The 26,790-nt window shown below is 34.1% G+C and overlaps 1 protein-coding gene across 1 annotated transcript in view; it reads right to left on the bottom strand.

Annotated features, from left to right (window-relative positions):
- Positions 1-3,653: 3,653 nt before the first annotated feature.
- The window catches only part of LOC136026954 (dnaJ homolog subfamily C member 28-like), a 46,613-nt gene continuing 23,476 nt past the window's right edge, over positions 3,654-26,790 (bottom strand). Inside the window, exons 5-6 of the mRNA XM_065703813.1 lie at positions 10,383-10,527; positions 3,654-6,141 (exon numbers count right to left, since the gene is read on the bottom strand). Coding sequence (XP_065559885.1) covers positions 5,734-6,141; positions 10,383-10,527 — 553 coding nt within the window. The 3' untranslated portion in view covers positions 3,654-5,733. The remainder of the gene's footprint in view (positions 6,142-10,382; positions 10,528-26,790) is intronic.

Genomic DNA, 26,790 nt, shown 5'->3' with positions numbered 1-26,790 from the left:
TACGCTAACTATAATCAACCATTAATTAAAACCTAGGGAGAAATGCAATATGAGCAAAACTTTAAACCTCTTCCTACTGGAGCGTGTCAAACCTTAGAGGTACATGTACCAGCTATTACACAAAAACTTCTATTCTGAAATATTTTTTTGGGGAAAGTTACGCACATACAAACTTTCACTTATTTTGCGCAAACACTAACAAGAGACAGAAAACATATTTATGACAATTTTAATGACAAGACGTCCAGATCAGTCATAGTAAATAACCATAACAATAGAGCATACATAAGTTGGCATGGTAGATGGATTTACTGAAATATTAACTATCGAAATCAGGGCCGATAAGGCCACGACAAAGCTCCTCGGACATGTTTCTTCACATACATCCCCTTCCCTTTACTTTTTCTTAAAAGAATAAAACTGAATTATAGGAAAATTGTAGCACATTACTCGTTCCCTTTGAGGCTAAAAAATAATAACAGTAATTAAATAGAATCTAAACGTTATAACCAGGAAATTTATAACCAGAAGAAATTGCCAAATCCCGACAAAACTACGAAGAATGTAACTGAAAAAAAAAGATGAAAAATACACAATCTTATTAAAATGTATTTTAAAAAGAAGACGATGGTAAAAATAAGGGTATAAAGAAATTTCTACCAAAATAAGGGTGATACTACCACCCCTTAAACCTTCCGAAAACCAATACGGGCGTTTTTACTTGATTGAAAGCCAAATAACTAGCTTAAACTGAAAAATATCATAAGACCCCTTTGAAGCCCTTTAAACGCAAACCGCTCTAAGAATCCCATAGAGTTTCCTTATCAACTACATAGGGTTTCTTGAAAAAATTCCAAGTAGAAAATACGTTTACCCTTTCAGGAAAGTCTCATAGGAATACTGGTTGTCCGAACTTACCTTTAGAAAAAGTATTACAAATCAGTGGCCTTGTCCACTACAAGTATTTCCTGCCGAAAAGTTTCCTTCTGCAATTGTTTTCATTCTCTTTCTACAAGCCTTTTACAAAGTGGATGATTTACTTGAGCTGAATTATTCACATGATGAATAATTCATCATGATGATAATAATTCACACTGAATTATTCACATGAAATACATGCATGAAAATACATGCTATTACATGCTGCCGGTGCACGAGTTGAACCCCACATTCCCAAGTGACTAATCGTGGCTATCAGCCCTAGAACAATAGACACACTTAGCGATTTTTACACGATTTTTACATTTAGCGATTTTTACACTATTTTTACACTTAGCGATTTTTACACTTAGCGATTTTGACACGATTTTTACACTTAGCGATTTTTACACGATTTTTACACTTAGCGATTTTTACACGATTTTTACACTTAGCAATTTTTACACGATTTTTACACTTAGCGATTTTTACACGATTTTTACACTTAGCGATTTTACGAAACATCGTAGGCAAGGGAACTGCAATCAAGCGTCAACCTGCTTCGACGCCATACAAGTACCAGTCTTGATTAAGGCAATATGAATTAATGAGCGACCCTAAGGTAAAACTACGTATATAGTACGTTACACAACTCATAGACCTGGCAGCTTCAAAAAAGGGTAAATTATATGACTAGAATATTCATACCACACAACTGTTGATACAAGAACGACAAACTGTGGGTAGTTTTTAGAACAAACAGCTAATATTGTGGGACTCGGGGATCAAAGTTCGCCACTAACATTTTTGCTACAGATTTCTAGTGCTCCTGCCAATCTTTTATCAAGTATTTGATCACTAGGTATATTTGCACAGCTGCGTTTAAAAATCAATAAAAATTAGGGAGTCAGGCTGGTTTGAAGACGAAATGTCTTAGTACCTAAAACTAGAGGACTAGTTCCACTATTTCTAATTAAATAGGACTATCACACTAATTAAATAAAACTAAAATATAAGATTTCAATCAAATTAAGATTTAGAATTAGTAAAATCAAAAGTAATTAAAAAAAATAATAAAAATTAATTAAATAAGACTAAAAAAAGACTACTTTTACTATTGCCAACAATCGATCACAGCACCAAGCGGCCCAAAGTCATGGCAGTAGCAAAGCCTTCTCCAACCTAATTTATTCAAAGCTTCATTCATATTCATCCCCATGAAACTCTAATTCCCCCAAAGTACCTTATAACCAATCTCCAGACCACACAAGGACGTCCTGCTTTTCGTTTAGCCTCAGATTAGTGGCCGAAAGTAAAATGATTAGCAACTTATTGTTTTGCATCCGTTAAACATATTTCTTTCATCTTTGGACCTAACTAACTTGGACTTCTTTGCATCAAAGTCCGAAACCTGAGATCGAAGAGGTTATTATTTGATTAATTAAAAAAAGGTTTTCCACGAAATAAGTTTTCAAGGAAAAGTGAAGAACTTATTTAACCAAAAATGGGCCAAAATAGAATCAAATAATCTGTTAAGCGTAAAACTACCTCAAATCAGCATCAATAAATAGGTGAAACCCTAAACGAACAGAAATTACAATAAATAACCGATTCAAACTAAAAAGAAACAGAAATTAACATAATTAGGGCTCATAACCCCTACGCCTTCTCAAGGCCAGAACATAATTTGCACTTTAAAGAAAAAAATATCTCCAATAATTTTGACAGTTAAAAAGAGCCCTAGCACTTTCAATTTACAATTGAATTAGCCCTTTTCGTAGTTCCTACGGCAACTCCTAATATATGAAGTGCCCTGGTCAGAACAAAAAAAAACATTGCGCAAATATCGTTCTTTACCTAGGCAGTGCTATTGCGCTGCCTATGGTATATGGTTGGTCAAATAGTTATTTAAGACTATCCTTAGGAATCACATCCACACATCAGCCCCCATTATTCCGCCACATATGAGTAATCAGCCACATATGATTTTGTCCATACCTGAGATACAACCAATTTTGAAAATACCTCCAAAACCTTACATATACTCCCCTGCGTTGCAAGAGTCCGAATATATGAGATGGGCCCATTAGATTGAGTCGAGAAGATTCAATTCCAATGACTACAAAAAAAATTCTTTGAAAATTAGGTTGCTAAATGCTGCTTATCCATTAAATTCAAATACTATTAAGGGTTTTCCACGGCACACGCGATACCTGAATCGTTCACAGTACTAATGAAACGAGCACATGTGTACTTCATGTGGGTAGGTGGGAGTTTTTAAGGTGAGGCCTTTTGGGAAAGGGGCTGAATTTGAAAAAAATAAAAAAATTAAATTAATATGTAATATAGGGAAATGCGGCATATATTACGAACACTCCAGATGGAGTATTAAGTCTTAATCAGTACAAGGTCTTAATACCCCTCCCTCCTTCTCTTTCTCCCTCGTACATACTTCGAGTACTTTTGCCTATGGATGGTTGTTAAACTGAATTAAAATTTCCAAATTTATTGTGCCGTATTTCATGCACATGAAACACATTTTATTAGTTGTTAAATATTCAGCGACACTTATATTGTAAGAAATCTTTTCTTTGCTGATTATTTTTGGTTAATATTGGTTAATTTTTTTTAATTTGGTTAATTTTTGTTAATTTTTGGTTAATAATAGTTTGGTTAAAATTTGGTTAATAATGGTTATTTTTGGAGCCGAGGTAGAGAAATTCGTCTGCTCAAGATATCGTTCAAACGTTTAATCACAATCATAAACATTATTACAATCAGACTCTTTTTAGGTTATTTTTTTTTATTTAGCAAAATAGAATCTGGCGTTGAGCCAACTAAATAAATAACACCATTATTTTACATATCACACTGCAAATTATCTAAATCTTCCTGAAGATGTCTTTGAAAATTCCAGTATGTCTTAATGTCCATTTATTGCTCTCCATTCTTCCTGTCACATCTTAAACAATTCACTTATCGTTCTTTTTTTAATAACTTTCCTTCAGTTATAAGCTAATTTTCCTGAGAATTTCTTAGAAAACACTAATAAGAACATATTTCCATTATTTATAAACTTTCATTAATAATCCTTTTTTTTATTTATTCGAATTTCACTTTATAATTTCATTGCTTACTGAATTCCCTTCACCAGGGATCTTCGTTCCTGTTAACAGTAAAAGGCACCATAATAACCCTTTTTCGTGATTCATTTTTCTATTTATGTTTTCACTACAAGCTAAATTTTCCTGAAGAGTTTTTTTGAAAACACTAATAAGCATGTACTCCTATTATTTATACTTTTTCATTAAAAATTCGCCTATCCTTTTTCCTTCTTTATTCATTTACTCTTTATTCTTCCATGACTAGCTCAATCTCCTTTTCGTAATCCCTCACAATTCTTTGTCCTGTACATTTATCCCTTTTTCTTTACTTTTTCTGTTCTCCCTATTTATTTCTTACACAGTTTAAATTTTCGGAAATGTAATTTATGAAAAATGCTAAAATACCGGTTAGTCTTTTAAAAAAGGAAAACACAACAACTGTCACCATCTTGCGTCACATGGGAAAATCGTAAAATAAGTATCAAAAACTAAATAAAAACCCCTTTGCTTAGCACTGGACTGATAATAAAAGATACACTTTTCCAAAAAGGGATCCATATGTATTTATTATAATTTACGCTTTTTTGGGTTTACTTTACTTTGTTACAATTTCTTTGCCTGAACTCTTGCTTTTCTATACTTTTTCCGTTTACTTTTGGAATTTAAATCAAAATCTAAATAAATCTAATCCAAAATTAAAGCAATATCCGAATTAAAGTAAAGAGTATTAATTACGTTAATTAATTAAATGTAATGAAAATTATCGAAAAATTGATTATATATTAATTTTAATATAATTGCTTTTAGAAATTTAATTGGTTTTAGAAATTAAACTTAAATTTGTCCAACCTTTATTTAATTTAAGCTTTTTCGAATTTTCTTGGTTCAGCTGGGAAACACAGAACTGCCAGTGACACTACTGGTATTTAATTCCTATCGCTCTCAAGTTAAACCGCCGAAAATACTTTTCACTAAGTTTCTAGTTTTAACATCTGTTTTATCTTTTTTCATACTGTTTATTCATGAACTTTTTGTTCGCGCTTTCATGGATATTTTTTTTTTACATTTTATCGAATATTAACTTTCTAGCTCTTTATTTCAGCTGATCACTGTTGTACTATCAACAGCACCAGTAGTTTTTAATTCCTACTGAACTAAGTTCGATCACCAAAAACTCTTTTGAATTTTCTTGGTTTAAATGGGAAAACAAGATTTTGAGTGGCACAACTGGTAATTCCTAACCCAATCAAGTTAACCAAAATTCAGTTAAGTTATTTTGAACCGAAATTCGGTTCAAGTTAACCGAAATTCAAGTTCACCGAAAATTCGTTTCATTGAGTTTCCATGTTTCTTTCAAAAACAAAACTCTGTTTTATCTCTTTTCACGCTGGTTCCCTGATTATTTTTTTTTTGGTTCCACTAACTTAGCTGATTACTATTGCACTGTCAACAGCACCAATAGTATTGAATTTATATTGAGCTATGTTAGATTACCAAATACTCTTTTTACTATATTTACTTTCTTTGAAGACACTAATAATGCCATATTTCGCTTAACCATATTATGATTTTCACTAATCTCGTTACTTTTCTTCTTTTTTCCAGTTTAAAATCTTTTGTAATACTTTTAGCGCTCTCCTCTCTTTATACCTCTACTGTATCAACTTACCTTCATTCAATTTTCTCTTTATGCTTTGCTTAATTTGTAAAACTAGCTAAATTTTCCTAAAAAGACTTCTTTAAAAGCACTTATAAGTCCGTATTCTGATTCTTCACATTTTTTTTCTCTACATTCGCGTTTCTCTTCCGCTACATCAAGTTTAGTTCTCCCTTCTACTAAAACTCTCTCAGCCACCTTTTGTAACTTAAAATGCAGCATTTGTTTATGTAAAGATGGCACCACTAAATTATAGTCATTAATTTTTTTATTTAAACGTTTGACGTCTTCATCCAAGAGCTCTTTGAACTTCTCCCACTGTTGATTTTCCTCTTCTGTTAATGGAAGATCACCGACCTGTTGACGCTTAAACTCAAGACGCTTCCTTATATCCGAAATCTCTTCTCTAATTTCCCTATGTAAGGAGACCCAAGGCGGGGTAAAACCGTTGTCAATCAATATCTATAAAATACGTTTGTATAAATAAAGCAACTATCACTAAAAGATACTTTTTAATTGTCACGATCTGTTAATCAAGGGAGGGCCCATTACTCTTAACGCATGTATCTTTAAAATTTTGCGGCGAGGCACAAATAAATGCATCTTCCAATCGGCATAATGTTAGCAGCATACATAGAGAAAAAATTAGCTTAAAATTGCTGTCTTGAGTGCCTTTTGCGAGACTATCAACCATAGAAAAAAAAGATGACGCTCATAAATTTGAAAATCACCACGTGACTTGACATTATTTAAGCTTTTAGAAGAGACGATGAAAGTATCCACTTAATATGATTAATTTCAGCTATACATATCATAACATAAAATCACCTTACTGTTTCCAATGAGAGACTAGATAGCAGGAGAATTTCTTGAAGTGAAATTCACTTTAGTTAGGGGTCTGGTAATTGTTTCCCGATAAATAATTTATGTCAAAACGAGGCCGTATAAACCAAAATGAGGCCAAATTATTCACCACTACTCTGTAATTTTCACAAACATTTTTTTTATTTAAGATCTAGAACACAGGACAAGTCTCCACATGAACAAGAAACCAATTTCATATAAATTATGGACATATTAGATCCACAATTTTTGTGGACAACGATATTTAAAGCTAACGTTGGCTAACAGTCACAAGAGGCACGGTTGAAGGTGAATTCGAAGGGTGGAAGATACTTAGAACGACAATAAGTATATAAAAGACCTAATATTGAATAAAAATTCCAAATTAGAGAACTCAGCATACTCAGAATTCAAGAAATTCACCATAAGAATTTAGCAAAATCCTCAAAAATGGCGAATAGATACTCGATAAGTAGGATTACTCATCCCACACTAACACTGGCTTTGTGCCGAAAACCAAAATAGAGAAACTATAATACAAAAGAAAGCATAGCATGTGTTAGTATGGGTGCCTGAACTGTCCATCAATCAAATTGAGATAATGCGAAAGCAGGAATAAACGAAAAAAGTAGAAAATTTTTTTTTCAGCAAGTGAGTTGTCAAATTAAAGCAAATATTTTGGCAAAGGCCTTGGCTAAGCAATCTTCGGTTCTCAAAAAAATATATAAACTATAAAAGATAAAAACTAACTTGAACAAAACTATCTAGAAAAACCCTAACTAAGAGTAGAAACCCATAAAAGAAAAAAAACTAATCTATTTGATGTATAAGCAATCCTCGAGCCAAGTTTGTATTAGTGAAGGGATGACAGGATGCGTTCCTGACTTTAAGGATGTGTTGATCACAACACATTACAACTTATTTCGTCTTGTCCCTAGTTGGTTGCATTGTCTGTTGCGGTAGAACTAGATGGCTGCCTCTTATTCTTACACCACCATCACCCCCCCCCAGCTATTTCCCTTGTGCTTTTGTGAGTATGAAATATAAGAAAAACTGTTTTATAGCTAGATTTAATCTTTCCACAAAAACTCAATCATATGCTTATTTTTTGGGCCATGGTTCAACATTTAAGGATAATTTATCTTGTAGAGGTATTGCCCTTCTGACACAATACAGAATAAAGAACTTACTATAGCAAAAGAGATTACAGAATATCTTAAAAAATGATGAAGTACATGAGTACCTGTGCCCCTTTCCCAATATCAAATAGTTTACACTTTTTCCTTTAATTTATTTGAATATCCTCACAACTCGGCTTTTTGGCACTAATCAAACCACCCCAACCCACCCACCACACACGCACACACAAACGATCTGTGCGCGTGTCAAGAGCTATTTAGAAATTCTAATTTACAATCTGTTTTCATGTTAAGCCTCGTGAAAGCTATTATTCAACGTTAAACTATTTTTTAATCTGTACCCATATTTGACATCACACAAATAATTACTTCTTAAAATGAAACAAACATTTAATGTCAGAACATCCGTGTTGAAGGATTTTACACAATACCCAAAATCCATGTCCAGTCGAGATATTGCGCGAGAAAGATTTTAACCAAGTTCAAATTAGTGAAGAAATCACAGTTAAATCGAAGAGAAAAAGGGGATTCACTGTCTTATACGAGGGATTACCCGTAGTTCTGTGTTTAAAAATGCGGTTCTGTTCCATTGGTTGATTCTTGGGAAAAGCCAGTCACCTGAGCCAGTAATCTTAAGCCAGTAGAAAGAACACAAACAGTGATTGGCTCTTTAGTATGAAAGCTTAAGCCAGTAAAAAAAACAGCGAACAATTTTTAAGTCGCAATATTTCTACATGTAAACTCTGTTTCTCTGCGGTTGAGTTCCCAAATTTAACCAAAGTCTCAGCTTGAACTGTGCCTTCCATCCCTGTACACACTTATTTTAAAATACTGTCTTGTCTCTAGGCCAAAATAATACAGAAGTTGACTTCGGGGTTTCTACTTTTTTTTAAACTCCTTTAGAAATATGGACAATTTCTGCTACTTAAGGTTATCGAAGACCATCAGCTATAATATCAAAAATATTGATGAAGTTAAGAAAAGTTTAGTAGGGTTAAGGCCTCATTCAAGTACTGATCTTTATTAATCACTAATGTAGGAAAACAGTCTTCCTTTTCTCCTTCTGCCTTTTTTTGTGTTTGTGCTGTTGCATTGGTGATTTCTTTTTTCATTATATATATATATATATATATATATATATATATATATATATATATATATATATATATATATATATATATATATATATATATATATATATATATATATATATATAACTGATAAATGTAATGCAATGTATGCATATATAATGTAATATAATATACAATTTTATAAAATAATTTAAACATAACATACATAATCTATATATATAAAAATAAGTTGTCTGTCTGTCTGTGGATGGATGGATGGATGTGTCAGGTGACGTCACCTGAAAAAACTGGATTAGGTGACGTCAAAACTGAAAAAACTAAAAAAAGGCAAAAACTACAAAAAAAACTAAAAACTAATAAAAAAAATAAAAAAGCTAAAAAACTAAAAAAACTATAAAGGTAAAAACCAATAAAAAACTAAAAAAAAAACTGAAAAAACTAAAAAAAGGCAAAAACTACAAAAAAAAACTAAAAACTAATAAAAAAAGTAAAAAAGCTAAAAAACTAAAAAAACTAAAAAAACTAAAAAAAGGTGAAAAACTAAAAAAAAATAAAAAATAAAAAAAAACTAAAAAAAAGGAAAAAACTGAAAAATAAGCTAAAATAAAGGTAAAAACCAATAAAAAACTAAAAAAAAAAGGAAAAAACTAATAAATGACGACACTCAAAGAGAAAGCGACCAGGACAAAAGGAATGTTCGATTAGCAATCAACAAAGCACCGGGACACAGGGAGTATAAATGACGACCAGGACATAAGTAAAAAAAAAAAACTATCTATATATATAAAAATAAGTTGTCTGTGGATCTGTGGATCGTATATTCACAGGTGGGACATAGGGACACAACTACAATGGCGCGTAACTATTATGGCGCGTAACGACTTACGCGCGCGGGGGGGCTTGGGGGGGCGCGAAGCGCCCCCACCAACTAGGTGTTGGGGTGGCGCGAAGCGCCACCCCAACAGCTAGTTATGAAATATAATTACACAATAAAAATAGTGACACCCTCTATTTTGAACAGTATCTGGAATTTTTTGACCTAAATCCCTCCTAATTTTCAAATATAGAGCAAAATTTCATGTATTTAAAGCGAAAAGTGAAGGAATAATGAAGGAAGGTAAAACAAACTAGAATAAGACTAAGGAGAGTGCAAGAGAAATGTTAGAAAGATTTAAACTTTTGAATTCATTTCCCCTGCAAAACTAATAGAAATCCCAAATTTTCTTCAAATTTCGAGCTTGCCAAAATAGCTTGTTGCTTTTTGTTTTAAATATTCTGCTTTTTCTCATTCTTTGATGAATTTTCTCTCAGCTCAGCCAAAAGCTGGAATCTTATCAACAGCTTGCATTCCGACACGTGTAACAATGACTACGGCATCGCTGATAAATAAGTTCTTGTCTATTAATTTGATGGAAAAAGATGGTACTATTAAATGATTTATGGGATCATTTTCATGTTTTTTCTGTATTTAGTGATAAGAAATAATTTTACGCGTTTATAAATTGCTTTTAAACCGGAAAAGAGTATAGCTCTAACACCTTCATTAAAGGAAGCATTGTAGATCTCCCCTTTCACCATTAGGCTAAATAAAATATTCCTCACAAACTCAAGTAATTGCACTAATTATTACCTCATTGATCTTTCTCGTAACCTCATCAACATAGGGATAAGATGTCCTTTCTTTAAGAGGCTTCCCAGTTCCCTTGATATTAGTGAATTCACCACGTTCCATTGATTCTCTAATTAAATCTTCGACAAGCCGGTCCATGTCGTATCTAGAAGAAAATATTTGATATTTTGCTTTCTGTGTAAACTATTTTGTACGAAATAACATTTCACTATTTTTTTTTATAGATTTTTTCCGGTTTCACCCCAAAAAAATATTTTTTATTATCGTTTTTTTTAAACACACTGATTTATCTCCTGAGAACGAAAGTGGGCAAACTACTAATCACTTGAATAAAAAAAATTATCACGGGATATAGTATAAACAATATAAAAATCTAAACAAAAACAGTATATTGGTTATGCCGTGTCTTCTTTGACTTTATTAAGCATTATGGTAAACAACTCAGGACAAGGCCCGATGGTGACCAGAACCCGTCGGTTACATGAACTCTCACGAACCATCTATGGAATGCCCAGGAGAAACAAATGGCCTAGTAGTAACTACTTTTTTTTACTATACCTGAGAACAAATTGGCTTAAACGCTCGATTCTTAATTTTTTAGAATAATAACAAAAATACAAGTACAAAATTGTGCCTATTGCTAGTTTTCAGACGTTGGTTTCCTCTATTACGGAATATCATTATAGAATATTTGACTACTACACAAAACGGAGCCATAGCTATAGCATTTTGTGAATAAAGTATGTAATTATATTTCACATGATAAGACAGGACCTAACAAACAGAAACAAATGTTACCCTATATCCATTGAATCTTAAAAGCGGGGGGGGGGGAATCTTAAGAACAAAGAGGGGGGTGTGTACTTTATAACACTTTCTTGTACCCTAATTTTAGCTGTAGGGCCATTCCTGAAAGGTTACATAGCAGAATAAAACATATTTGCGCACACGAGAAGTTTATACTCATGGATGAAATATGAATACCTTCCAGAGGTATAATTCAATCACGAGATTGAAATTAAGGCTACACAAAAATTCTTGTCTTGGACATAGTATGTAAATAATTTTAAAAATGGAATCATGTTTATAACTTTATCTAAGTGCTTTTTATAATAACAAAGAGGAATAAGCCTATGGCTATTTCTTAGTCAGAATAGTAAGAGACGATTTTCAGTATGGCGCTATATCTCAGACAAGTAACTTTTCAAAAGATGCTTGTATGGTCTTAACTTTTAGTAACTATGACCCGTGGCTTGTTAATAGGTTCATAAGTTTCAGCTATGTCCGATGAAACTTATATAGTCCCTGTTTATAACGATCTGTATCGATCCTTTATGTAAATGTTTATATTAAACCATAATATATCGATGTGTCAGAGCTAACGTCAAAATATAGTTTTTCTATTTACGTCATATATGGTTCTAATGAAACTATCACGACATTCATTATCTAGTATATGAGAATGCAGTTCTTTTTAAAAATGTTTATTTTATTTTATTTTTTTGTTAATTAAAAAAGCACGTAGATGTGATAAATCTCTGATATTAACAACTACAGTACAATAGAAAAAATGCAGTTTTTCGTAAAAAAATTATTATAGTTTAGAAGTTATTTTTTAAATTAAAAAAGGCACTAGATATGGTAGTTTCCTTGAAAATGAGCCATTAAACAGCTCCCTACGATGTTCCAATTCCAAGCTATGTGAGGAGGAAACGAAAAACAAGATGCCATACATGCAGAATATCGTAGTTCAGACAACTTATCTTGTTTTTCAAGACTATTTTCCTCGTTATTCAAGCCAAGAGACAGTAAATTTCTTGTACAGTGGTTTCAGACAAGGCGGTTTTTATAGTGTACTTCTTCTTTTTTTCTGACACTATTTTCAGGAATTATGGGCAATTACATTTCTTAGTATTGGATATGATCGCCTCTTAATAGGTTGCTGGCTACCACTGAAACCCAGACTATACAGATGCTTTATGTAATAAACTAAGTCTAAGATGTGCAATCGTTAGTTTTTCTAACGGTAATATTTTAATATAATTATTTAAGCATAAAATAAATTCTTTTAAAATTGTGTCTTTGAAAGCCTGAATGGCGCAGTGGATACCGCGTTGGTATTCTGCTCCGAAGGTCGCAGGTCCAGTTCGTAAAAGACACTTTTTATAGATTTGTCTATTTAAAGTCTAAACGAAACTTCAATTAATTTTCACTTCAAAAACTTTAATTAAACTTTAAAAGCTAAACCTGACTGACACCATTTATAATGAACTACATTCTTTATGTAATAACTATAACCTATCTTTCATATAATAATACAATACTATGGGCTAGAGTTCGTTCTTAAGTATTAATTATGTTAAGCATTACAGCTAAAATCATTATATTGTATTTACTTGTACGCCATATATGGTCACAAGCTAAGGTTATGATGTCATTCATCAATCTTATACATGAAAATACAGTTTTTTGTTAAAAAATTGATTATATTCTAAAAATTATTTTTGTCAATTACAAAAGGTTTTTAAATAGGCCTACATCAATTTCCTTTGAAATAAGCATTAAAAAGTTGTCTATGATGTTCCAGTGCCCAACTAGCTGTGGAAAAAAAAGGAAAAAAGATGCCGTCGATGCAAAATATCATAGTTCAGGCAAGTTTTAATGTTTTTCCAGCCAATGGATTTTCTTCGTAACTCAAGTCAAGGAGCTGTAAGTTTCCTATAGAAGGGTTTCGAACCTTCTATATAGGGTTCTATATAGGGTCGGCGATTCTAATAGTATACTTTGTCTTTCGATCTAACACCATTTTTAGGAGTTACAGGCTACTGTATTTTTTAAGTGTGGGGCAATTCTAGAAGTATATTTGTGTTCCGATCTGACGCCATTTTCAGGAATTATGGGCTACTGTATTTCTCAGTGTGGGACGGGATCGTGTCTTGCTAGATTGCTAGCTACCGCTGCAACCCGGATTTACTAAGTTTCACAAATCTTTATAGCCATAACATTGATGACTACATTTACATTGAACTATAGATCCTTTATATAAGTTTCTTAGTTTGAATAATAAGAGATGAATATCAGTGAATTCGGCAGCTAGGTAAATGACATATGTCACCATACTCTAAAAAGCAACTTTTCAGAAGATACTTGTGCTATCTTATCTTTTAGTCATTATACCCCGGGGTTTGTTCATCACTAGTGTCAGCTATCTCTATAACTAAGACACACGTAAAAGTTACATAATCCATATACTGACCCTTTACACAGTATTTAAAAACTATTTTGTTTTAATACTTAAAGGCACTAGATGCAACAATTCCCTTAGAAATGAGCGATGATGTTTCGCTGTCCCGCTAGCTGCTGAGAAAACAAAACGAAACAAAAATAACTTCGATGCTTCGATATCGATATTCGACATACTTCGATAATAACTTCGATATCATGGTTGCAGCCACTTTTCTTGTTTTTCAAGCCAATAAATTTTCCCTGTTGTTCAAACCAAGGGATGGTAACATCCCTGTATATTGATTTGGAATATAACGGATCTAGAAGTGTACTTTTTGTTTTGGTCCGATTCTATTTTTAGGGGTTAGGGGTTATTTTATTTCTTAGTATTGGTCGTAATTGTCTCATACTAGGTTGCTAGCAACCAATGCAACCAGGATTTTGACAGTAATAAAGAAGTAGGCAAGACGACAGAACACGCGGAATTTTCCAATGGTTACAAGATGCCAATATTAGTGGAATATTGGTGGGACTTAGAACTTGGTCGGTAGGTTTTACTTTTTGGGTGCACTCCCCTTCGTTTATTTCTCTTACTCCTTTCATTCCTTTAGCAGAACAGTTCGTTACCACAAACTGTTTGAAAAAATTGATGAAAAGTGAGGTTTTTTTTTTCACCAGTGGCCACCGTAGATTCTCGCTATGATACTATGAGCTATATGTCGCTCTTTATAATATAATTGGTAGAAACTCCCAGCATATACTAAAATATAAATCTTTCATATGCTAATATATAACCTATATATAACTATGAGCCATCTGATGTATAAGTGCGAAGAATTTAGTGAGTTGCGAAATGAAAGGTATAAGGAGAGAGTAGGTTTGATGAGAAATAGTTGGTGAGTGTAATGAGTGATGAATGTTTTGCAAGTGTTAAAAATTAAGGACGATTTCTTACGCTGGCAATGGATCAAAGGAGGAGATTTATGTGATCAGTGTGTCTTTCTTTGTTTATTTGTTTACTTCTTTCTTTGTTTATGTGATGCCAATTATTTGAAAGTAACTTTTATTTTTTGTTCTGTATTGTCATATCCCTAGGGCCTTTAGCACAATAAACTTATTATTATTGTTATACTACTATTAGTTATATATACGTGATTGACATAACCGGAACGGATCCGCTCTCTTTGGGGGAGTTGGCGGGAGGGTTAATTCTGAAAAATTAGAAAAATGAGGTATTTTTAACTTATGAAGGAGTGATCGGATCTTATTGAAATTTGATGTTTCGAAGGATATCGTATCTCAGAGCTCTTATTTTAAATCCCGACCGTATCCAGTGACATTGGGGGAAGTTGGGGGGGGGCTAAAATCGTGGAAAACACTTAGAGCCGAAGAATCGGAATGAAACTTGGTGGGAAAATAATCACAAGTTCTAGATACATGATTGGCATAACCAGAATGGATTCGCTTTCTTTGGGAGAGTTGGGGGGTAGGGTTAATCTGAAAAATTAGAAAAAATGAGGTATTTTTAACTTCCGAAGGAGTAATCAGATCTTAATGAAATTTGATGTATAGAAGGAAATCGTGTGTCAGAGCTCTTATTTTAAATCCCAATCAGATCCGATGACACTGGGGGAGTTGGAGGGGGGAACACAAAATTTTGGAAAACGCTTAGAGTGGAGGGATCAGGATGAAACTTGGTGGGAAAAATAACCACAAGTCCTAGATACGTGATTGACATAACCGGGACGGATACACTCTCTTTAGGGGAGTTGGGGGAAAGGTAAATTCTAAAACATTAAAAAAATGAGGTATTTTAAACTTACGAAGAAATGATCGGATCTTTATGAAATTTCATATTTAGAAGGACCTCGTAGCTCAGATCTCTTAGTTTAAATCCCAACCGGATCCAGTGTCATTGGGGTGGGGGAGACCAGAAATCTTGGAAAACCCTTAAAGCGGAGAGATCAGGATGAAACTTGGTGGGAAGAATAAGCACAAGTCCAGGATAAGTAACTGACATAACCGGACTGTATCCGATCTCTTTGGTGGAGTTGGGGGGAGGGGAGTAATTCGGAAAAATAAGAAGAAATAAGGTATTTGTAACTTAGCAACGGGTAATTAGATCTTAACAGAATTTGATATTTAGAAGATTCTTGGGCTTTAGAACTCTCATTCTAAATCCCGACCAGATCCAGTGGCATAGGAGGGAGTTGGAGGGGGAAACCAGAAATCTTGGGAACCAAAAATCTTGGAAAACGATTAGAGCGGAGAGACCAGGATGAAACATGATGAGAAGAATAAGCACAAGTTACAAGTTACATAGATAAGTGATTGACATAATTGGAATGGATCAGTTCTCTTTGGGGGAGCTGCGGGTTTTTAATTTGGAAAAATTAGAAAAATTGAGGTATTTTTAACTTAAAAATGGGTGACCAAATCTTAATGAAATTTGATATTAAGAAGGAACTCGTGTCTCAGAGCTTTTAATTCAAATCCCGACCAGATCTGTTGACATTGGGGGGAGTTGGAGGGGAAAACTGGAAATCTTGGAAAACGCTTTTAAATGTTGTAGATTCGTGATTGACGTAACCAGACTGAATCCACTCTCTTTGGGGGAGTTAAGGGATGGGATTCAGTGCTTTGGCGAATTTGGTGTTTCTGGACGTGCTAGGACGATGAAAATTGGTAGGTGTGCCAAGGAGCTACACAAATTGACTTGATAAAGTCTTTTTCCCTGATTCGACCATCAGGGGGCTAAAGAGAGAGGAAAAATTGAGTTATTTTTAACTTACGAGTGGGTGATCGGATCTTAATGGATTTTGACAGTTAGATGGACCTCGTGACTCAGAGCTCTTATTTTTAATCCCGACCGAAATTAAGCCTCTGATTTTCTTTTTAAAGCAATCTATTGATTCGTAAAATTTTGCTAAAGCTCATGCCATATGAGCTCTTGGCTCTTCCGACTTCGTCGCAAGTGCCATAGGAGCTCTTAGCTCTCGTTTATTTATTTTTTTTGTGACTGTTATTAAAAAAAAATCTAACTTTGAGCTTGAACTAGTGCCTAATACAAGCAAGTTCTAATTTTCTTGAAATAGTCAATAGCTTTAATAAGTATTGACAAACACCAATGGTATGGCAACTCCACGATTCTGTTTAATCAACAACTTCGCTAAATGAACAATTTTGTGAAACAGTTTGTCAAAAGGAACTTATCCTAATTACTATGCACTAAAAATTAATCTCTTTAAAAGCTGGATTTGACTAATGACATTAATGGAGAGCTGTCTTAAAGTGCTAAGTTCTTTCACTCACAAGTAATTACTCAGAAAGAAAATATACGGAAGAGAAAATAAAACAGGGATAGAATGAATAAATAAGGGGCGACTTAAATGTTTTAAAGTTGACATAGTCAATAAATGACATGACAAATTCCGTCGCAGAGGCAACATGTAGTTTGTCCTCCTACACAGATCTAATGTCTCCCCTCCTACTTGCATCAAGAACGAATGAAAATTTTCTAAAAATCACCTCTCTGCCCATCTTGCCTCCTTATACCCATAAAACTTCTTGCCCGTTCTCCCCTTAGGGTCGGACCTGTACACATGTACAAATTAGTAATTTAATCAAGTTAAAACAACAGGGACATGAGTCACTAGCTTTTTACACGCCTGTAAGACGTTATCCAACACATTCGGAGGGAGAGGGCAAGTATGCACGCAGCAGGTTTCGGAGGTTGGTACAACAAATATATATTCTGGGGCAAATACTCCCTAATTTTGTGATATGATTTATAAAGTTATTCAACAAAATAAGTTTTTCAAAAATTAAAGAGCTACATTAAACCAAAGATGAGCAGAAATAATATCGCAAAGTTTTCCAAGCCCAAAACGAACATAACTCACCCCCAATAAATGAATGAAAAACAAAACAAACAGAAATTATAATAAATAACCATGTCAAACTCAAAACAAGCAGAAACTAAGAGGAGTAGGGCTGACAGCCCAGTATCTTCTAAAGACCAGATTATAATTAGCAATTTACTGAAGACAATCAATGTGTGTTTCTATCTTTGATAATACCGAAAAATTCACCATCAACCAGTTCGTGGTAACGAACTGCAAGTAGGGTGGGACTTGGCCAAATAGTTACCGAAAGTAGAGAAATGGACTGATAACAATAGATGCATTAAAAGAGTTTTTTTATGCTGATTCTGAATCTTTAAAATTCGTTAAGCTTAATTTTACCCATCGAAAGCTATGAGCCTGAGAAGATTTGCTTGATTTTTGAAAAAGAGGTAAAGACTCCAGAAATTCAATTTGGTTAATGGAGCTAATTATTTTATTTTGTTTGGTAGTATAGTAAAAAATTAAGCTCAAAAAGGGGACTATGACAATAATATTACTTAGTTGCTGTTAATTTTCTAGATTTGCGGTAGCTCTTAGCTGGTGGCCCTCTCTTCCGAACGGATATCATAAATACACCACTGCATGTACATATTGCGATCTGATCCAATTCAAGACCACACTCATCGTTCCTTAAAAGTTTAACTATGTATCGTTAACTATATATTTATATCCTTAGATTAGCAATAGTAGTAGTCATACTTAAAGAAGTAACAGTAGGAGCATTGTAAGTAGCATTAGTGATAACAGTATTAGTATTGGTAGTAAGCAGTAACACATGCTGTGCCTTTTTGGTCTAGTTACACCTGATAGTTCAAACTTAATACTTTTAGGTGTTTCTCAGGTGTCAGGTGATACCTTCCTTTAGATAAACTGCAAGCAAATAATGAGTTGTATTCAGCACAACAACATCCCCCTCAACAGTTCCTGGAAGTTCCACATTAACATCATTAGCCTTAGTAATAGTATAATTGAAAGCAGTAATGCTACTACTACTAGTAGTAGTAATATGAAAATAGTGCGTTTTTATTAGTTCATCATACACCTCAGCAAGCTCTGAAAGATTCAACCTAATACTCTAAGCGGTTCTTGAGATACTGCTGATACAGCCCTTTGACAGCCTGCATACACATAGGGTGTTCCATCTTACTTCAACATACCCTTCAATATTTCCTGAAATTTTCCGTATTACACTTAGTCTTAGCATATATTAGTAGTAGCACTAGGTATTATACATATAGTACCTTTCGGTTAGTTCAACATCCCCCTCAAAATGCACTGAAAGTTTCAACTCTAAGAAAAGTTGAATTACTCTGAAAGTAATTCAACTCTAAATACTCTAAACTGTTCATGGGATAAGAGTTTTAACATGCCTTGCAAGTTTCGACTTAATACCCTAGACCGTTCCTGGAATATTGCTGGACCCTCTTTTGATGACTTGCATGAACAGAGTGTGTTTTGATTTAGTTCAACATCCACCCAAGCATTCCCTGAAAGTTTCGGCTTCCTACCCTCAACCTGAGTAGTAGTAGTAGTAGTAGTAGTAGTAATTTGTAGTAGCAGTAACAGTATACATAGAGTGTCTTTGGGTTAGTTTAACATCCGTCCTAACACACCCTGATAGTGTCAACTTACTGCTCTAAGGATAATTGCTCATACATCCTTTTGGCAACGTGAATCCACATATTGTGTTTTGATTTTGTTCAACATCTATTTAAATATTCCATTAAAGTTTCTCCTTAAGACCCTTATCCTCAGAAGATGTGGTGTTCGTAGCAGTAATAGTAGCAATAGCGGTAACATCCACATAGTACCCTTTGGTTTGTCGAACATCAGTCTAAACATGGTATAGAAGCTCGAACTTAATGCTCTAAGCCGTTTCTAAGATATTCCTTATATGTCCTTTTGAAAACACGCATGCATTTGGTTTTTTTTTATTTAATTGAAACTGCCCCTAAGCATTTCCTGAAGGTTCCGCATCAATACTAATAGCCTCACTAGTTGAGGCTATTAGCTATCAATAGTTGAGCTATCAATACTAAAGCGGGGGCTTTAGTACAAGCTACGATAGGTCTTAAGGGAATACCCTGTTTATGTATTTTTGGTAAACAGAAACTACCACGAGAATCTTGAGAATTGGGCATTGAATTCTTATTTTTTAAAACACGTCTATTGGGGTCGTTATATGGATGAGGTAATTTCACTTTGGAAATATGAGGAAGCTGAACTTCGGAGCTTCTTAGATCATCTTAACACTTATGACCGAAATTTGCAGTTCACCCTAGAAGTTGAAATTGAAAATAAACTACCGTTTTTACATGTATTAATTATTCGTAATGCTGATAAACTGGATTTTACTATATATCGAAAGCCAACACAAAACAATAGATATCTTCACTTTAATTCATATCACCCCCACAAGTTAAAAGAGCAGTTGTAACTTCCCTCATTGATCGTGCCCTGAATATTTGCTCCGATTTATATATAAATGCAGAAATAAACTTTACCAGAGATGTTCTTTTTGGCAATGGATCCCCCATTCCTTTTGTCAATAAAATAATTAACCGCAGAATAAAAAAACATTCTTGTAAAATCGAAGGAGATACTTCACAATGTGAGGCTACTGATAAGCCCTCAAATATTGTCTATCTTCCGTATATCCCAAAGATCACAACAAAATTAAAAAGTATTTGCACAAAAAATAACGATACGTAGTTTTTACTAATAATTTTAAAATCATCAATTTCTTAAATTCGGGTAAAGATAAGACCCCAGTTACTCGCCAAAGAGGGGTCTATCAAATACCTTGTGATTGTGAAAATTACTATGTCGGCAGGACCCATCAGAATCTAGACAAACGGTTACAACAGCATAAAAATGACATAGACAAGGCCTTAATTTCAAATAGTTCCAACAACTCCTTTGATTCTGCTTTAGGTTGGCATATATTTAATAATCCGTCCCGCATGATACTTTTTGAAAACTCTTCACTCATCAGTAATGATTTGGGAATAAAACAGGTGGTTCGAGAATCAATCGAAATTAATCTTAAAATAAACAATAATATGTCTTTGAACAGGGACTTAGGGGAATACTCACTAAATTCTTTATACCCAAATTTAATTAAAAATGATCTAACAAAATATTTTATTAAACCGATTTATAATAGTACTGAACCAACTACGAAAAGGCCTTTGAAACAGGCTGCTAAACAAGCAAGATTAGCTTTAAGAAATTGCATCTAATCATTTTGTTTTCTTTAGTTTGAATGAGCTTATATTCTCATTTCATTCTTTTCGCCAGTCCTGGTTGAACTTCATTGAAGTAAGGATACTAGGGCTATTTTTAAAAAAAGTTTTAAAAAGTGTTTTTAATTATTTAGTTTTAATTCTCACAATTTGATGTAAGTTCATTTATATATATATATATATATATATATATATATATATATATATATATATATATATATATATATATATATATATATATATATATATATATATATATATATATATATATATATATATATAATATATATATATATATATATATATATATATATATATATATATATATATATATATATATATATATATATATGTATATATATATATATATATATGTATATATATATATATATATATATATATATATATATATATATATATATATATATATATATATATATATATATATATATATATATATATATAGTTTCTCTCTTATTCTTGTATTGTGCTGAAGACGGCCCTTGGACATAGGGCCGAAATATCCACAGAACTAATTTCCACTGTCTTGAAAAGATTTTCCCTATTGTCTCTACTTAGTATCTGTTTGTTATGGAAAGGCAGTGTGGTCTTCGTCGCTATTTTTTTATTCAATTCAACTTCCCCCTCAATATTCCCTAGAATTTTCACCTTCATAGCCTTAGCCTTAGTTGTAGTAGTAGTAGGATTATTATTATCAGTAGTAGTAGTACTAACTGTAGTAACAGTAGTACAAGTGGTGGTGGTATACTACTAATAACTCACTGCAGCACCAAGCCGCCTGAGGCCAACACAGCTACGCACGCTCCTCCTCCAACCTAATCTATTTAAAGCCTCCCTCTTTACACCCTCCCAGGAAGTTCCCATTTCCTTTAAATCCTTATTTATGACATCCTCCCAACCCAGACAAGGACGACCTGCTTTCCGTGTAGCCCCAGACGGTTGGCCAAAAAGGACAATCTTCGGTAATCTGTCATCCTTCATCCGTAGAACGTGGCCTAGCCATCTCAACCTTTCTTTCATTATAGCCCCAGAAAGCGGGATTGAACCACACTTTTCGTACAACCTACTGTTTGAAATACGGTCAGTCAGCCGGGTACCCAGAACAATCCGTAGGCAATTTCTCTGGAAAACATCTAGTAAATTTTCATCTGCTTTTCGGAGTGTCCATGCTTCAGAGCCATATTTGACCACTGTCATCACTGTAGCTTCCAATATTCTAATCTTGGTTTGTAGGCTTATCTTTCTATTCTTCCAAACTTTTTTTAATTGTGAAAAAACACCCTGAGCTTTAGCTATTCTACTTTTAACATCTTCACTGCTCCCACCATCTTTACTAATAATACTACCAAGGTAACTGAAGCTCCCAACCTGATCAATCTTTTCGTTACCTAAGGTCACCTGTTCATCTTCACTTATTCCTAACCTTAGTGACTTAGTCTTCTTAACATTAATTTTCAAGCCTATTTTAGCACCCTGAACTCGTAAAACCTCTAAAAATTCATTCATTTTGCTCACACTTTCATCTAATATGCTTAAATCATCAGCATAATCTAAGTCCAGGAGCGTTCTTCCTCCCCATTTGATTCCATGGTCTCCAATTGCCTTTCCTGTGCTCCTTAAGACGAAGTCCATCAAAATGATCCATATAAAGGGGGATAGAACACAACCCTGCTTAACTCCTGATTTAATACAAAACCAGTTGCTAACCTCATTTCCTACCTTAACCGCAGCAGTATTATTCTCGTACATAGCGCAAATCACTTTAATGTATTTTTCTGGTATACCATAAAACGATAAGACCTTTGTTAACGCTGTTCTATCAACAGAATCGAAAGCTTGCTCATAATCGATAAAACTAAGGACCAAAGGTGTTTGACAACGAAGGGACTTCTCAATTATTAACCTAAGAGTGAAAACATGGTCGACACATCCTCTACCTTTTCTAAAACCGCATTGTTCTTCCCTTAAAACTTTGTCTACCGCATGTCTCAGTCTAAAAAGTATCATATTACTCAGTAATTTGCTACCTACAGAGACCAGACTAATGCCTCGATAATTCCGACATTCACTCTTGTCACCTTTCTTATACAGTGGTTTAATTAAGGTTTTCCTAAAATCATTGGGTACTTCCCCTTTTTCAAAAATCATGTTCATAATCTTCAGTAGCTTATTCCTAACCTCAGAGCCACCATATTTAAGGAACTCATTAATCATACTATCAGCACCTGGGGCCTTATTATTTTTTAATCCTTCTAGTACTGTCGCTAATTCTTCCTCACTAAACAAATCTTCCTTCACATCCAAGGTATCACAAACTTTTTCATTTTCATCTATATCTTTTCCTGCAACTGTATCTCGGTTTAGCACATTCTCAAAATGTTCCACCCATCTTTCTTTAACTTTTTCCTTATCACTAATTGTGACCCCATTTCTATCTTTAACTGGGACTAGTCCGGATCAGCTACTCCCTTTCAATTTATTAACATGCCAGTATAATATTTTACTATTATGCCGTCTAGCCGCATCTTCCAGATCCTCAGCAATTTTATCCATCGCCTCCATTTCACATCTCCTTAGTTCATATTTTAATGCTTTCTCCACTTTCTTTACATTCCTTTTGTTTTCATACGACCTATCGCTCAGATAATTCTTATACAAACCCCTTCTACTCTCTATTAAACCTAAAGCTTTTTCACTAATATTCCTAGTTGCTGTCTTAGCACTCTTCCCTAGGACACCATCAGCAACTTCACAAATTGTTTTTCTGAAATTATTCCATCCATCTTCCACATTGTCAAAATTTTAAACCCTCAAGTTTAGTACTCAACTGTTCCTGGAATTTTTTTCTCAAATTTTCATCCTGAAGTCTACCAACATCATAACTTTCCGGGAGGGAGTTACTCTTCCGAGATTTCAGCTTTAAATTAACCTTAGACACTACTAGATGGTGATCTTTACTTTTAACATCAATAACGGCACTCCTATACACCCTAGTATCTTGTATTGATCCTGCTAGTCTTCTGTTTACAATAACATAATCAATAAGGTTTGCTGTCTTACCATCACGTGAATACCATGTCAACTTATGGGCCATTTTGTGACCAAACACCGTATTGGTTATAACTAGGTTGTTATACCTACAAAATTGCAAAAGCCTATAGCCATTACTGTTTTCTTTTCCTACACCAAAATTACCTAGGCTAGGATACCATCTATCCCTATTTCTACCAACCTGGGCATTAAAATCTCCTAGCAAAAACACCATATTTCTACCTGGTACCCTGTCTATTTGCTCCTGTAACTGTAAGTAAAATTCATCTGAGTCACTAGTATCTCCATCAGTTGGTTCAATGGGGGCATATACTACTATAACTGATACCCTAAACTTTTTAGTCATAAAATGAGCAATTAGTATTCTATTATTAATACCTTCCCAGCCTAAACAAGACTTAGCAGCTTCCTTATTCATCATGAGCCCTACTCCCTGTCTATGTACCCCATCCTTCCTTCCTGAGTAAACAAATTCTATGTCACCTAATTTCATGCTTCCTACCCCTGGGATATGAGTTTCTGAAACTCCTAATAAATCCATTTCAAACCGTCTGAATTCGTCAGTCAAAATGTCGATGCGATAGTCATTTTTTAACGTCGTAACATTCCAAGTTCCAATTTTCATGTTCTTTAAATCTTTTAAATTATTTTGGCCTCAAGAAAAGCAGTGATCCCGGATACCAGTGCAGGATGGGGACCAATATATCTTCTCAAGTCTACACCGAAGCGCTTAAGCCGGCTTAGAACCGGACAGCAAGAAGTCCCTGGGACCTCCAGTAAGTTGGAGGCTTTGTGCAATCCTGGGCCCATCTTGGTCACAACATGGTTTTCAGCACTTGGCGATGCTCTTCTATCAACAAGAGTCGAAATCCTGCACAGACAGTCCCAAGCCTATTACCTCCGACTCATTATATATTCATGCCTACAAATATTATGCTACTACGGGGAGGCAGCCCATAGTAGATAAATTAGCTAGGAAGAGGTTTTTCAGCCCGAAAACGCCCATCAAAACAAACCAAGCCCAGAAAATTATCCAATAATCAGAATCCCGTACGAGTGCTGTGTTGTTTACTAGGCTATAATTTCCTCGAGGGGCGCCACTCCTCAAGTGGGAAAAATTGACCGCAAGTTTCCCAGTCTTGCAGGTACCCCGAAAGGGTCGAGGCAGCCCTTTACAGAGGCCGTTGTCCATAAATCTGGATCTTACGCCCTGCCGCAGTTGTCCTCCTATAGAGGATCCTCCCACGATGGTGTTCTGCTTCACCATGCAATTTAACCCATTACTGGGAGAAGGTTTGTAACTCATCTGACGCGTGAACACGGCAGTTGGCCCTGCTGAGTGTACATTTGAGGGGCCTTCTTCCTCCTCCACCTGAAATTATGACCCCCAGGGGAGGGTTTCCCAGTTTCTATTATGGGCCCCACTGGGACAAGGTCCTACTTGGCCTAAGCCTCCTATGGAGCTACTCTACCTATCTATAGGGCTTACATATATACATATATATATATATATATATATATATATATATATACATATACGCATACATACATATACATACACACACACATATACACATACATACATATACACATACATACACATATACTCACTAACGTGCAAATATATACCCTGAATTGGTATAGGCTAGGTCTGTATATGGTGAATATTAATTTCCTTTCTGATGCAAATGCACAATAACTTTGGATTCAGGATGCAATTCTGACTATAGAGATAAGTATTTTTCTTACTTGAAGTGTATGTGCAGAATTAGAAATTCTGCTGGTACTACAAAAGTAGACCTAACTAGCCAATTTAGCCTGTCTGAAACATCTCACAAGCTAACACCTTATAAAAAAAAAAAAAAAAAAAAAAAAAAAAAAAAAAAAAAAAAAACACCTTTGATAATTTAAATGAATAAGAAAACTTATTAGAAATTCTGCTGATACTGCAAAAGTAGACCTAAGTAGCCAATTTAGCCTGTTTGAAACATCTCACAAGCCAACACCCTATAGAAAACACCTTTGAGAATTTAAATGAAGAAGAAAACTTATTAGAGACTCTGCTAATACTGCAAAAGTAGACCTAAGTATCCAATTTAGCCTGTTTGAAACATCTCACAAGCCAACACTACTGCAAAAGTAGACCTAAGTAGCCAATTTAGCCTGTTTGAAACATCTCACAAGCCAACACCCTATAGAAAACACCTTTGACAATTTAAATGAATAAGAAAACTAGTTAAAAAAAAACTCTGCTAATACTGCAAAAGTAGACCTAAGTATCCAATTTAGCCTGTTTGAAACATCTCACAAGCCAACACCCTATAGAAAACACCTTTGACAATTTAAATGAATAAGAAAACTAGTTAAAAAACTCTGCTAATACTGCAAAAGTAGACCTAAGTATCCAATTTAGCCTGTTTGAAACATCTCACAAGCCAACACCCTATAGAAAACACCTTTGACAATTTAAATGAATAAGAAAACTAGTTAAAAACTCTGCTAATACTGCAAAAGTAGACCTAAGTATCCAATTTAGCCTGTTTGAAACATCTCACAAGCCAACACCCTATAGAAAACACCTTTGACAATTTAAATGAATAAGAAAAACTAGTTAAAAACTCTGCTAATACTGCAAAAGTAGACCTAAGTAGCCAATTTAGCCTGTTTGAAGCATCTCACAAGCCGACACCCTATAGAAAAACACCTTTGACAATTTAAATGAATAAGAAAACTAGTTAAAAACTCTGCTAATACTGCAAAAGTAGACCTAAGTATCCAATTTAGACTGTTTGAAACATCTCACAAGCCAACACCCTATAGAAAACACCTTTGGCAATTTAAATGAATAAGAAAACTAGTTAAAAACTCTGCTAATACTGCAAAAGTAGACCTAAGTATCCAATTTAGCCTGTTTGAAACATCTCACAAGCCAACACCCTATAGAAAACACCTTGACAATTT

This window comes from Artemia franciscana, chromosome 5 (assembly GCF_032884065.1).
Source record: "Artemia franciscana chromosome 5, ASM3288406v1, whole genome shotgun sequence".
NCBI lineage: Eukaryota > Metazoa > Arthropoda > Branchiopoda > Anostraca > Artemiidae > Artemia > Artemia franciscana.
This window is presented reverse-complemented; position numbering and strand designations above follow the sequence as displayed.